Source organism: Osmia lignaria, chromosome 4 (genome assembly GCF_051020975.1).
Source record: "Osmia lignaria lignaria isolate PbOS001 chromosome 4, iyOsmLign1, whole genome shotgun sequence".
Classification (NCBI taxonomy): Eukaryota; Metazoa; Arthropoda; class Insecta; order Hymenoptera; family Megachilidae; genus Osmia; species Osmia lignaria.
The window spans coordinates 8970486-8985165 of record NC_135035.1 but is presented as its reverse complement, the minus strand read 5'-3'; the positions used below and the strand labels follow the sequence as shown (position 1 = coordinate 8985165).

The window sequence follows — 14680 nt, the reverse complement described above, 5'->3', positions numbered from 1 at the left end:
GAATCACGGCTGACTACTGTCAGGACAATTATTAAATAGCGTTTCACGAGGTTGACAGAAATTTATGGATACCTCATTACCACCGTTTAGTGACTGCTACCGTCCCGCTGGTACGAGATCATTAGGAGGGTTCCTTCCAGAAACGCACGTGCTTGCCAAGAACCGCCCAAGCTTATTTCAGATTGGTCGAGCATAGAATGACGTCGTGAGCACGTGGCTTTTCGATACCGCCTCAAAGAACGAAGAATTTGACTTGGCTGCCAAAAAAAAATATTGTTGGACATGGTGAGCAACTCCGACAAACAGTCGCTGGTTTCGACTCTAATCCCGCGAACGGTTCATAGGGTATCTATCTATGAACGCCTTGGATCGATTTCCTATTTGCAAAGATAATCATAATCTTAATTAGAATGCTTCGTTAATTTTGTACAAAATTTTGAGATCGATTCGAACAGGTAGCTCCTGCGACAACAGTGATAAACGGTGGTGAAACAATGTGCAGTGATTCTTAAAAGAACAATCGTTTGAAGGACTAGCAATTGATAGATACCTATCTCCTGAAGTACTCTAGAAGATAACTAGTCATTCTGCTCATTGTACGATTAGAGTACCGAATAGTGATTAGATCTAGATGTTAGTGCATTTGAAGTAGGATGACGGAAGAACGCGTAAAAACATCTGAATGTACGAAAGAATCAACCGAAGTAATCGAGAGCCCTAAAATATGTTCGTTCAGCATCGAAAGTCTCCTAGCACCAAGTAAGAAGATCATTGAAAATGATACCCGTGTACCAAGTCATACCGAAATCTATTTACACGGACAGGAATGTAAGTATATCGAAAATACTGTAATATTGTGGAAAAATATAGAAAACTGTTAATTGCGATTAATTTAAATAGCGAATGATTCTGAGGGCCGGAAGCTGGTAGCACCAGATTCCTCGATGACTATGGCAGAAGAAGTCGAATTCGATGATTCTGACATGGTTTGCTCCACCTCCCCTGAGCCAGAGATGTGTTACGGTAAGTTAAATTTAATTTCAGTTCTTACTAGACAAAGAATATTAATTAATCAACGATAGGGTAATCCAAGGATAGGGCTCTCGTCGAATAGGAAACTAAATACTTATACAGATTGCGTTCTGTAAAATGACACAGCATAACTAAACAAATTATACAGGTGTCGCACACTTGTGCTTGCTTTGACAAATTACTTGGTTAATAAAGATATATCGAGCGAAAATTGAGGTGCAAACGCTTGAAAAATGTTTTTAATTTATTGACGATAAGCAATGAAGTTATTTCAGTTGAACGACCGCTACTTAAGACATTGTGTAATATTATCTACCCGTCTTTACCTTTTCTTAAATCGCGCGATTAAGCAAGATATCTCAATCGAACAGCAGTAAAACTAATATTATGCGATATACCACATGAATCTCTCGCAAACATATCAATGTTTCCCTCAGGACGCGTTTCCTTGTTTTTCAACATATTACTGACCGTTGCAAACTTAATTAACCCCTTTTGTATTATTTTTTGTGCCGGTCATCGATGGCCTTAGTTGCGTTCAACCCGTTCAAATTTATGCTTAACGAATACTTCGGTGATGGTATACAACCGAAGAATAGTTGCTTTGTTGTACCTTTCAACCCCACCATTATTACACGCTTAATTCGTATATTGTTACCAACGTGAAAGCGAGTGATTGTTACAGAATCCACGCGTTTCCTTCGCGTGGTAACGAATTCGTAAGTTCGCGCAGAGGACCGTTGCCCGTGAGTTTGATCCATTACTTCCTGCAGGGTCCACGCCCACTCAATGTTCCTGCTTCTCGTCCACTATTTATCTGTCTCCTGCTAATTCTGCCATGGAAATGCAGCAAAATGTGCCCTCATGCCGTACTTAGTACAAAATGAAAAAAAAGGATCATAAACTGTGACCATTTCGTGGTGTCTTATTGGTTGATCCAATCATTTTTACCGGTAGCCCATTATTATTCCAAGTAATAATAATTTTTAATTTAACATCAAAGGGAAATGAAATTTCACTTTAGACGAAGTGCTGTATGATTTCTGAATAATCATTAATGCACTGCAAGACCCTATTCTATTCTTTGGGGAGAGTCGATGACTAATATTTACCAAGGACCTTCACCTGCCGTGATTTACACGGTATAATGAACGCTGCGATAAATTCGAGATCTAAGGAAAGGATAATTCTGAAACTGAGATATGTGGGACGTCGGGTCCAACTACAAAGCCGTCAACGCGAAGCGTAAATCTTTGCAAGAGCAGCCTCGTGAACGAGTCAACTCGTCCAAAATTGATCTCCTTTTAAATCTACCTTTTCTCGTGTGTCTATCTTTTTTGGGCAAATTTAATAATACTGCCTTGCTGATTAATTGTCAACGGAACACCATGATAAATTATTAAAAAGGGACAGTAATCCGTCTAATCTTGAAGCGTCGTTGGACCAATCGTCGGACGTCACTTGCGTACGAATTAATTATCCTACTAGTTGACCGGTGAGTGTGAAATCGTGCAACGACGAACGAATGAAAATTAGCCACGCTTTATCGCGCATTTCTACTCGTCCTTTCGCCATTCATCACCGAATAATTAGGAGACAAGTTCACCGTGGCTCGCGGCAATTAGGTAAACTAGTGGGCGTGGTGTTCTATTTCGGCGACGCAACGCGTCGTCTTCCATCGCACGCTCCTCTCAGCCTCTTTTAAGTTCCTTTTTGCACTGTTGCCTTCCACTCTCCAACCCTTTCTTCCCTTTTCACAGAGCTCGTTCGTCAATGCAACCGAGTCAGAAAGTCGACGACAAATGAGCCGCGCGAGAGTAACGGCACCCTCCGAAAATATTTTCCTCTTCCGTTCGTTCAGTAGACGCTTCCTGTCAAGGAATGTCGCGTCGATACAGAAGCGATCCCGAAGATACCAATTTTCTCAAGGGAAATTTATCTATCGAAATTCCGTAGAAACATAAGAGAAACGTATCCTTCCTTTGGTCACCAAATTTGCTTTTATTGCACGATGCTAATGCATCGGATGCAACTGCTTTCACTCTAGAATGTAAACAAGCAGAGCTGGTACAATTTGATATTATTATCCTAAATGTATACTGTTCTTCGGCATTTGAGTTGGAATCCTTCCTGAATTTACACGTGCACAAGCGTGCACGTCTCGCGACGGGATTCACGTCGAGTGAATTAGAGGCGGTACGGTTTTAGACGACGACTCTGTACCACGGGGCTGGGAAGTCTCGAAAAACGCGCGAGAAACGCGACAATTACGTCGCCATCTGACAATTAGTAGCCGGTAAACGACACTCTGCGCAGCCAGTAATCACGCGGGAAGTACTTTTTTATTTCTCGGGATATTTATTGCCCGTCTAACTGCGCGAACTCGGCCGAGCCGATCCATTCTACTCGCGAACAAGGAAGCTTTAGTCATCAATTTATCGATGCCAAAATAACTGATCTTCTTCGTGTCTGATTACACCATAAATGGATAACTCTTGTCTCCTTGATATGCTTCACTTAAGTGCTCGATAGAGATTAGATTCTCCGATCGATTTGTCTCTTCGAGAAATACAGAAATATTATATTGATTTTTTTCTTGAACCGTTTATCCAAAGGTGATAAAGTGGGACACAGAATATGTGCTTCACGAAGCGCGTATGGCATCACCATGTATCTTCTTTTTTTTTCTTTAAAGTAGCAGACATATATTCAACGTTAGAGCGTCGCGCTGCCACGGTTTTTCGTCGGATGACGAATGGGCAGATAATTAGAAGATGATCCCCGCTGCTTAGAGCGCGCTCCTGTTACCAGTCGACTAAAAGAGACCCCGAAGACATTCCTCATGGGCGAGGCGCGACGTCTTGTACGAGCAGCTTGTAACCCGGGGATAAATATAAATATAAACAACTTCGACGGGCAAAAAGTTGCTGAGATTGATGAGAAAAGAAATCTTGCACGGGTAATTGGACCTCGTCGAGTTCTCAACAGTCATTGTTTGCATCGTTTTCATACTTCTTTGAAAGCGAGTTAAACGTCTTTACAAATCTTCGCCGTCGCGTGAAAATTGGATAATGGATCATTCAATTTTTGAGTTAATTCAATTATCCAAGAAAGGAAAAATGCACCATAAAATATTCCTCGTCATCCGTTGTTCCAGGATTAAATCTAATCTTCAATGCCTAACATTGAATACAATGTTATACTTTATAATTTGCCGATGGCTACTGTTTAATCTCACGCGACACACGTGTTATTAGACCGCATATAATTACAATGCGTTTTCATTCCATTTAATCGGCTTGTAGTAACGCGACCGCGTAGCGCAATTACCGTGATAATTACCATGATAAGGAAACGTTGTTTAATTATCATTCTTCGTTAAGAGTTTTATCTTTTATTTTTTTCATGGTGTTCCAGAGGCGTGCACCAGTAGCAGCGGTGCCAACTCGACGACAGGTGTTGATAGGGAGGTTCAGGAGAAAAATGATAGCGCTACTAGCGACGATGAAAGGAAAAAGAGGCCACGCACGGCGTTCACCGCGGCGCAAATTAAGTCATTGGAAGCGGAATTCGAGAGGAACAAATACCTGAGCGTGGCGAAGAGATTACAGCTCAGCAAGAGTTTAAAATTGACCGAAACTCAGGTATAAATTACAGAAGAATCGCGTTATTATTCGTAATAAATATCAATGGGCCGATAAATGATCCGACGAAGAGTACCGTTAATGCTACAGAGAAAAATGACTGTCATTATATTTCATAATAATGAGAAGAACAGGACACGAACAAGATCTTTCCGCTACGATTAAAGGGAAACACGTTTCGCGGAAGTAGCTTCGAACAAGACGCACTGCACACAATAAATTGCGATAATGTCGACGACTTCCGTAGGTCCCGACCACCTGAAATAGTTTAGGTTCCTTGTACCCAAAGTTCCTCAAAATCAACCGAGCTTTGAATTATGGCTCAGAACGCCACCATATGTGTAGGCGCCAGGTCGTGGCGCCATAGGGGAAGATCGCCCTTTAGGACCAATTAGCACTTATACGCCTTTTCTTCTCGCGAGTAGGGAGAGGACAAAAGAACAAAACGATCGTTGCTTTCGTAGAAATTTTTAACTAATTATCGAGTACAGAAGAATCAAGAATTGTTAGAAATTACACTGATCCGTCGCTTTCTAATATTACCCTCCCTTTTGATATCTAAGCTTTTAACAAAGATTTAGGTAATCTTCGCATTCACCACAGCATATCCGTTACTTTGTAACGTGGTTTGTGGCTGCCTTTAAACTAATTAATTTACGATTATGCATCAGACATTTCTTGTTCCGTTGAGTTGGATCTGCGAATGTTGCGAACCATGGTAATTGCGAGAACGGTAGAAATATCACGCGACACCGTGAACGAGGCAGATAATTATCTTCGCGATCATGGCAAGAGGGAGGACGATCAGAGACGACGGATCAGAGGGAAGAAGTAGACGTGTCGTGGCGCGGACATAACTGTCACAATATTTCTCGCAGTTAACGAGCCAGCTCGGGGAGTCCCTTCTTCTTGGTCCGTCGTATTCTCCGATTCGTGCATACGTTCCAGCATGCCACAAGAACGAAACATCCCGGACGACGGATGCTGCGAGGCGACGGACCGAAGAGGCGTCGATTTTTTAATTAGGATATATTGCCACTCGCATGTTCTGAATCCGGTTTACTTGGCCCCACTAAAGATAATTTTGGTGGAAATCAAGTCCAAGATGCTGACATCATTTTTTCCCGCGTTTCGTTTCACGTGTTTCACTTCTTTCTTGTGGTCTAGATAGGGATGAGCCAGGGTGCACTTCGAATCACTTAAAGCCTTAAGATTCAAGGTTCTCGAGGGTTTTAGATCTCAAATTATTGAAAAACTTGAAATTGGTTTGAAATCAAGAGAATATGAAAATCAATATTATTGATTTTCTACTCTAGATTTGCTAAAATTGCACCGCTTCAAACAGATTAGCATAAAGCCTACCACCAGCCTCGGTAGCGCAGTAGGCAGCGCGTAAGTCTCATAATCTTAAGGTCGTGAGTTCGATCCTCACCCGGGGCAAATATTTTTTGATTCTAATAAAGAACTTGTAAGAGGAACAACAAATTTTTGAATATTTCGTATGTTTTAACACGAGCTCTGTTTTTGCAGATCAAAATTTGGTTCCAAAATAGACGTACCAAGTGGAAAAGAAAGTACACGAACGACGTGGAACTATTAGCGCAACAATATTATTCTAGTTTAGGGATTCCTGCACCTCGACCAATTTTCGTAGGAGATCGTTTATGGTAAATACTATTTCTCATTTTTTTACACAAACGGTAAATTTAATTTTCTTTAATGAGAAATATGTTGCGCAGGTTTTTTAATTATCCAGGGCAACCACAACCGGGAACACCGATATTCCCGCAGCATTTAGCGACTGTACCTTTGCCACCCGCCTTGCCCATCGTGCAACCATTACCGAGTAACTTAACGATGGGTCAACAGACTTCTATTTATCAAAATATCCCCACCAATAATCCAGCGTATCATTTGAATCAAAGGCTGGATTTCAGGCATCAGGACTCTTAAGCATATTCAGTTAATAATTAGATGAAATCAAAAAGTTGATGGTGTTTAATAGGTCTTGGAACGATCCAATAATTTCGCCGATTACCGCAATAGGTCACAAAGACATATCACGTTCGAAAGCAATAAGAATCGTGTTAGTTGCATTTATTATAAGGAAAGGCAATATATACAACACATAATTATTGCAATAACAATCTTCTTTTTTTAATGGGAAAACTAACAAATATATTTTTATTTCGAAATGATATACGTTGATATGATTATTTATTAATAAATAATAGTGCGATCCTTTCTTGTATGCTGTTATAAAAAAAATAGGAATAAATAAATTATTTATTATCTGTACAATATAACAGTAGAAAAAAAGGAAATTGATGGTATCTAAAACATAAAAGATTTATTAAAGAGCAGAAGGGGACAGAACTTTGCTGACACCCAAGATCTTCTCATCATGGGCTGCTTGATCTTGCATAATTTTAGCATATTTTTCATTGTCCTGCAAATCTTCTTCATCCAGCATTTCTTGCATTCTTTGTTTATATCTGTAATTATATAATGTGTAAGGTATACCTTAATTACGAACGAAGGAATATACCCATTCATATACGAACACGCGCGCTGGCACACAGTGATCTGCTTACACACACACTTATCACCTTAAAACTATACTTACATATCACTGTCAGGATTATTTTCCTGGTTTCTACATTTTTCTAATTTCTTTTCCAAAGCCCTTACCACTTCCCTTGAGGGTGGTTCTACACACTTAGCCATTGATCTTATTTCTATAATACATATTACATGCTATATATAAAATGTATTACAGAAATATCTCTAAGCTATGTAGAAGAAAGAAGATATATTTACTTCTTACTGCCTCAATTATACACCCTAAGTGCTCTTTAGAAAACAAGATATCAGTGACATAATTGTCCAAGTTAGCAGAGGCTCTGGATGCAGCATGCAATGTTGCAGCTAAGGCAACTTGACTTGGGGTATAAAGCAACACACTATCAGTCAAGAATACTCTTTCCAAAAATTCATCTATATATGGCCTCAGCCTTTCTGGATTTTCCAAAGAAGTGTACCTTGTCTAAAAGTACATGATATGAACTATTGCGAACATTGAATACATAATACCATAAAGACTTTCAAGATATACCTTGATATCTATCATCAGACCCTCTACTGGTCTAAATGGATTATGTACAGTTAAATTATAATTCAACTGTTGCATAAGGAGCAATTCATTGTTCAGTATGATATCAGATGCTTTTTCTCTATCCCCCTTAATGTTAGCAACAAACTGATATATGGAAACATTGAATTCTTCTACCTAAAACCAACTTCTGTGATATACTGCAGAAGTTTACAGGCAGAGAAAGTAATACAACACGATAATTACTTTACAAGCCAGGTAGACACATGTGACCAGAATCTCTTTTGGATGGTAATCCATAACACTATTTCTCAGATAGAATCTTTTGAAGTAATGCAATGCAGTGGCTATAGTAGCTCTTGGCATTGGAGGGCTAAACCGTCTACAGAAATCTCTCAATTGTAATTCATAGAAACGAAGAAGAGTACGTTCCTCTGTATGTGATAAGAAATGTTCCTCCCTTTCCTCAGGCTTTTCAAAATACACATTTATACATTATTTTCAAAAAATTGACCAAGTGTTAAATGGAAAGGTGCCAAGTATAAGACGTAATACATAATGGCAAAGAAAATTAAATATTCATTAAAGGAATAATATAAAGCTGTGTACATATATATCATCAAGTTGCTGCCAAGTATAAGCCGTAATACATAATGGCAAAGAAAATTAAATATTCGTTAAAGGAATAATATGAAGCAGTATACATATATTATATATAAACAAGTTGGAATCAAGCACATTTTGCATTATTGATGGTGGTAAACCAGGGCGTATAATCTCCAAAAATGATTACTTAAAACTAACAATTTTATGTCTGATGACAAATCTTGTTGTGGAAACCACATTCGAAAGTTAGCACGTGGAATAATTTGACTTACCGTCATGTGCGCCCCATGCTTTTCAATAAACTCTGCATTAGTCTTTTCTCTTAATGCAGCTAGATCATTTTCATCGCTAAACATCCAATACCTTCTTTGCGAGCTTTGCGGAAACATCGTCTCTTCCAAATAAAAAACATACAAAAGAACAAACCGCAGAAGAAAATTCGAAATAGAAATTTATACTATGACTCGACGCGGTAAAAACAAATACATTAACCAGTAACTACAAATCTAACAAGATTGGACATCCTAGTATAAAAATGTGAAACGCTTTGCACTGGCGGTACCCAACTGCAATGTTTCATCCAATCGACTAAGGAGGGCAGCATTAGGTGCGCTTCGGTACGACTTCAAGTCGATATGATCGAGAACTACAGTGAACGGACGCGTTGCGGGAAAAGTTTTGTTCTTGCAGAAAATAACGAAATGTAGAGGTAAGTTTATCTGTCATTTGTTTTCAAGAAGTATTTACTGCAGAATAAACACTTAGGTTCTTTAATAACATTGATCTAATAAGTAGTAATTCGTTTTCAATGTTATAATTACGAATAGTCTATGCAACAATGTATGGTTATGTGCAGTTTAAACTTTCATTAATTAAAAGAAAGAAATACTTCACCACCTACACTTTGTTTTTCCATGTTATTTACGAACAAAGACAAGAGGTTCTACGTTAGTCTCTCCCTTGTCTCTCCCTTCATTCTCCCTGAGATCTATCAAGACGTCCACGATACACAATGCAACAAATGCGATGCAACAAATGCGGACAAAATGGCGGGGTGATCGAGGAAGGAATCTCGACGTGCAGTTATACAGGTAAGTGCTAAACAATTTATTAACACTAGATTTACTAACGTTTGATGCAGACTTATTTTAAAGTTGAAAACAACGTAGTAAATTAAATAGATGGAGGATGAAATATAATTTAATACATATGTACATCCATCTTTTATCTCAACAATAGCCAACATACGTTTCAACCAAAATACCTTGATAAGATTTGTAATTTAAAATAAAAAACTTGAAACCAGTCATATTAACTGGTCCTGTAAATCTAGTGTTAAATAGTATGGCGAGTATAATCTACAATACCACCATTCTTTTTTCTAATTAGTGTTAAATCCGTATGTCGTTTCTATACGATTTCGATAATTTATTTTTATGAGAAACCTTACAAACGGTGTAGCGGTTTTGAAGGTAATATTTTCACGTGTTAGTGTTTATGAAATTAAGCGCACCGTAATATAAGAGAGTCAGACTTTTCGGTAAAAGGGCTCATATTTTCTGGTAACGTGATTGTACGTGCCGGTAATAAACAAGATCGGCGAATGGTCGGCATAGGGGTCAGAAGTGGGGGTCCAATTTTAATATGTACGCCCCCGCAAGCGGTTGCACGTCGGATCTGAGAGGGCGTTCCTACGACCCTTTGTCAACTGACGACGCCGCTGCATCTTATCACGATCAAGGCTCGGGATCTCCCATTCTGCTCCTCTACCTCGTTGAGCCCTCAGGGCCATCCCGGTGCTGCCGCTTGTTCAAGCAAAGACGTTGCCTCGACGTCTCGGTGGCTATAACTTTCTACTTTTTGCACCTTGATTTATGCTTCTTTATGCTACGCGACGATACGTCGTCGTTGTGGTACAGTGGATCTCTTAAAATTTTGCCAAGCATCTGCATCTCAACGATCTCAGATGAAAGATAAAGCTACCGTCCAAGAAATTTCTATCTCCTTCAATCGGAATTGAATACGAATGTATACCGCTGTATCGAGTTGACCATGAATTTATGGTTCACGATAGATTTATAATACTAATCACGAATAAATAAACGAGTACCCGAACTTACGACACTCCGACGATTGGTGGAAATATTCCATTTGTGTGATTGATTTGACGCCACTGGAGAACCTTAATTTCCGTCTAAATCCACATCGAGGAAACGATATCGCACCCGAAAGTGAAGTACATCCGCCATTAATCTAATATTGCGGTTGCCGCCGCCCTCGACTTTGCGTGCTGCACCCTTGAAGCTTGCTCCCTTCGTACAAATACAGACGCCGACATTGTTGTTGTGAATATGAACATGGAGACCTAGTGGAGAACCAATCGGTTCGGTCTACCGGTAACTGATGCAAAATCAGTGTCTGGCATGGCGTATGAGGTACGAATGAAGCGGATTACCTTCGAACCCTTTTAATTTGATAGTTTACCGAAGCACTTTCCATCAAATACAATGTTATTTTTGCTTTTGATAAAGAATTGGACGAGATAATTCGGAACTTCCAAGTATTCCTTTGTTGTGTGACAAAAGTACAATACATATTTTCTTTTTGTATGCGTGACCCAGTGTATCGCATGACCGTTAGCATGCTATGGTATCGTCGTCGGTTAACCCGCAAAAAGCGGTATCACGCCTGCTTCTAACACTCTACGTCTGATCGCCTGGGTATATTGCACGCAAGCCTTCGGCGATCGAAGCCTTTTCGTGTGTTGTTCGTCTTGATGGACGTACTGTTTGCATACTATATAAAGTTGGCAGTCACGATCCTACTTTTCCTCGCCAAAAAGTAGCCAGCGGTACGCTAACGATACTCCTGGAAGCACGTATCAATTACGATGATACTTTGCTAAAAATAAACCAAGTGAAACTCGTACATGCAACAACAAAATTTCTAAATTTTATAATTTTGTTATAATTTAAGTTGGCGAACTAAAAGTTCGCAATATTGAAATATAACATCGGTTAGTTGAACATGGAGAACACCGGTGTATTTGTGACAGGTAATTATTTAATAAGACCCAGTATTCGTGTTAACAGACAATATATTACTACCGTCTGTACACAATGTGTATTATCTGGTATCGGATGTTTCGAACAGTGTTCACTGGTTTGTGAAATAATTATACATGCCGAATGCACGAAACTAAGTTTACCAGAGACGTCGTTACGTAACAAATCATAAATCTCGCAGTCAGTGAACATACGTGACTGAAAAATCGAGGTACACCGTTTTGCTGCGATTGCTTATATATGCAGCTATGTTTGTAAAGTCATATCCATATGAAAATATTGTACGTAACAGAGTCTGTTCGTGTCCACAACTCGCGTTCTAACGTTATGTTCAACGATGATGTCCTGTCATATGAGTCATGATGTTTATCCGAGATTACTGCAATTTATCGATGCAGCCTCGAACCACTGGAAAGACTCGTAGTGACTAAACAATTTTATTCGAGCAAACTGGTAAACGGGTCAACACAATGTCCATCTTTTCTTCAGTATCTCTTCATAGATATATGAATGGAAGGTAAGAAGAAGGGAGTCCATTGCGGAACAGATCCGTTGCCTGCTACCAACTACACGCAACGTATGATTTTCTTATTTTATGAATATTAAATGACTGTGAAATAGTGTTTGAGATGTGTATCAAGGTACACATCGAGATGATCGCGCGAATGAAACGCTCCCGAACCAATTATCCCCTTTCAAATGTCCACATCGAGGCATTCTATGCCTTGGGCATGGAGGATGCAAATAATACGCCCGTTGAAGATCGGATGTAGTGACAATGTTACGCGTAACCGTGTGTCTTACGAGTAAATCATTGACTAAGAATTCTTATTAATTACGCATTACCGTGGAAAATTTATAATTTTGATTCGTTCAAGTGAAATTCACCCAAGGTTTCACTAAGATCAGACTCTAAAGTATTTAAACGAAAGGGTCAATTCTCTTTGCATTGTGCAAGTTCTCGAGTAACTAGTGAGAAAACGTGTGGCAAACATAGTGATTGTTAAAGGATGGAAGAGAAGCGTGATAAGTTGAACAAAGCAAACGAAACGGACGTGGAGGGTGGCAAGGAAGATGGGAGCCTCGAAGACGGCTGTTCGAGCGCAACCTTCGCCCCCGGCGGGACCGCGGTCGGCGAAACACGCGTTGAACAAGAAGAAGCATCAGCGAAGAAGAGGAACGGTGGAAAACGAAGGAGAAAGTAACACAGAAAGAAAGAGCGAGGCAACGCTCGGTTGTATACGGTATAATTACAGAGGGCAGAGCAGTGGCTAGACCCACTGCAGCAACTTATCGTTGCCCAAGGCGGCAGCATACTCGAAATCGGCGGGACTCGATCCTGTTACGACTTGGTCCTAATTCGTATTCGTGCCTCGGGTGTAGCAGATAGTATACGTCTCGAAAAACGGCCGAAGGACTGGCAAAAATCTCCTATGCTACGCCCTTCTCCCTATCTGCCGTTTTCTTCTTATCTCATTTTAGCAATGCAAATCTTGACGGTCAACGATCAATCCACATGCTTCGTGATCCCAATAAAATATGTGTTATTCTCAAAATTTGTTCAATTGAAACTGTGTAACCATTGTATGTATCAACAAGATAAACGTACAAACTTATCAGATCTTACTAATTAGTATATAATGAGCTAAATAGAGGCAATGTGTGACACTATGTAAGCCGGCTGGTTATCATTCGTCGGCTTGACTAACGGCTCATAGAAAATTACAGACGCATTATGGTATATTAGTGTTATTAACTAATTTCCGAGAAAATGACTCTCGGCATTAATGAAGATAAACAACGAGGTGTAATTAGAAATTTGGAATGGATCTATGCGAACTGTTCGCCATAGAGAATTGCTTTCATGGCGATAAGTTGGCGCAGTCTAAATATTTTGTTCTTATAATTATATGGTGCACGGGTTGCACCGTAAATGGAAGACGACAACCTGGTACCAGGCTGCGTGAGAGACTTCGAAGCACGATTACGTTTCGCGGTCTCGGTTTGCGTGCAGTTTTTTTTCTTTTTCGTGTACTTTACACGGAAACGAAAGCGACAGAATAATGCCGACGTTCTGTGCGATGTTGAGCACGAAGATACAAAGGAAACGTAAGAGAACGGATTACCATTTAAACGGAGAGAACTGGTTAAGGCATTCGTACCTTAATCAGAATAAAAACTAGTGTTTTATCTCAATTTGTACGTGCTTATTTTTATCGTATGCGTACCGTGTTCGAGCATGATTTGCGTTAGGGGTTGTTGGCATTATTGGTACTTAAACGTTTGTTTCTACTATTTGAGAAGCGAACGAACCAATGATGTGTACTAACTAGTTAGTATATAGTACGCACCTCGCAAGCAAGGATTATCCAATTTTGTGGTAATTCGTGGCTGCTGGTGCGCATGCTGTACCGCGCAAAATGGCCGACAACTGGCAATCGCTGATTGGCGATGACGGGGCGGGCTATTTGACCGGCGGTTGGTGGTTCCAGCACGGTCTGGCGCGAGTAATTTTGATCGTGATTATACTAATTTCATAGTATGCCCCTTCTCACTGGCTTAAGCACTGGGTGAGTTCACACGAGCAGCAGTGCAGGCCAAGAGTACTCATGTTCGCGAATTTCAACGTTATTTCATAGATTCCTCTTAGACATGTGCTACAGTGATTCAGTTTATCAAAATCAGTGTCAGTGAATAAAAAACGGTGGAATTCTTATGCAGGTAAGTGCATCATAAGTTCTTAAGTAGATTAGATGCGACTACGAGGTAACTAGCGGCACTCGCGGTAGTTATTGCGTTCGTGCATACGTGATACACATCCATGAAACGGAGCTTTTTTTACCTTGGATAAATGGGAAAAGATATAGGTGGAGCGTGTGAAGTCGCCTTAGCTATTGCTATTAACAAGAGCTATATTGAACCGTAATTGTCCGGTGTTGTTAGTGCAGGGTATTTACGGGCAAAAGGCCCCCGTTTCGCTTTCGTCTTTCCCAGCCCCGCTTCTTCCCTTTCTGTCTCTAACATTTTCCATCTTTGTCCGCTTCTTTCTCGTCTCTGTTAACCTTTCTCTCTCGTTCTTGTGTACTTATTACCTCTCTCCTCCCCGTGGGCAGCGAGCGAAGCATCGCTTGCCACAGCGGTGGGGGCTAAATTACCACAATTTTGTACTTTTTATACCGCGAGGGAAAAAAAAGAGGATAATTTTTGGTGGAAACGCAACA

The 14680-nt window shown here is 40.0% G+C and overlaps 2 protein-coding genes, 1 long non-coding RNA gene and 1 other non-coding gene across 4 annotated transcripts in view; 3 read left to right on the top strand and 1 right to left on the bottom strand.

The window, feature by feature from the left end:
- The first annotated feature begins 194 nt into the window (after nt 1–194).
- Nucleotides 195–6842, top strand: LOC117603577 (uncharacterized). Its single transcript, XM_034322911.2, has 5 exons — nt 195–828; nt 901–1023; nt 4450–4676; nt 6207–6343; nt 6416–6842. Exons 1-5 carry the CDS (start codon nt 654–656, stop codon nt 6627–6629), a joined length of 876 nt encoding a protein of 291 aa, XP_034178802.1. The 5' UTR covers nt 195–653; the 3' UTR covers nt 6630–6842.
- TRNAM-CAU (transfer RNA methionine (anticodon CAU)) lies at nt 6044–6116 on the top strand. The gene has a single exon. It is a non-coding gene; the product is annotated as a tRNA-Met (tRNA).
- Nucleotides 6843–6883: 41 nt separating the features above from the next.
- On the bottom strand, nt 6884–8915 carry CycH (cyclin H). The gene is made up of 6 exons (XM_034322910.2): nt 8667–8915; nt 8035–8259; nt 7792–7965; nt 7497–7722; nt 7303–7414; nt 6884–7171 (listed from the first exon to the last, which is right to left on the bottom strand). The coding sequence occupies exons 1-6, from the start codon at nt 8781–8783 to the stop codon at nt 7030–7032; spliced, it is 996 nt and encodes a 331-aa protein (XP_034178801.1). The 5' UTR covers nt 8784–8915; the 3' UTR covers nt 6884–7029.
- An 89-nt stretch (nt 8916–9004) lies between these two features.
- Nucleotides 9005–14680, top strand: part of LOC143305257 (uncharacterized) — a 43742-nt gene continuing 38066 nt past the window's right edge. Inside the window, exons 1-2 of the long non-coding RNA XR_013062122.1 lie at nt 9005–9103; nt 9328–9485. This is a non-coding gene — a long non-coding RNA (uncharacterized LOC143305257). The remainder of the gene's footprint in view (nt 9104–9327; nt 9486–14680) is intronic.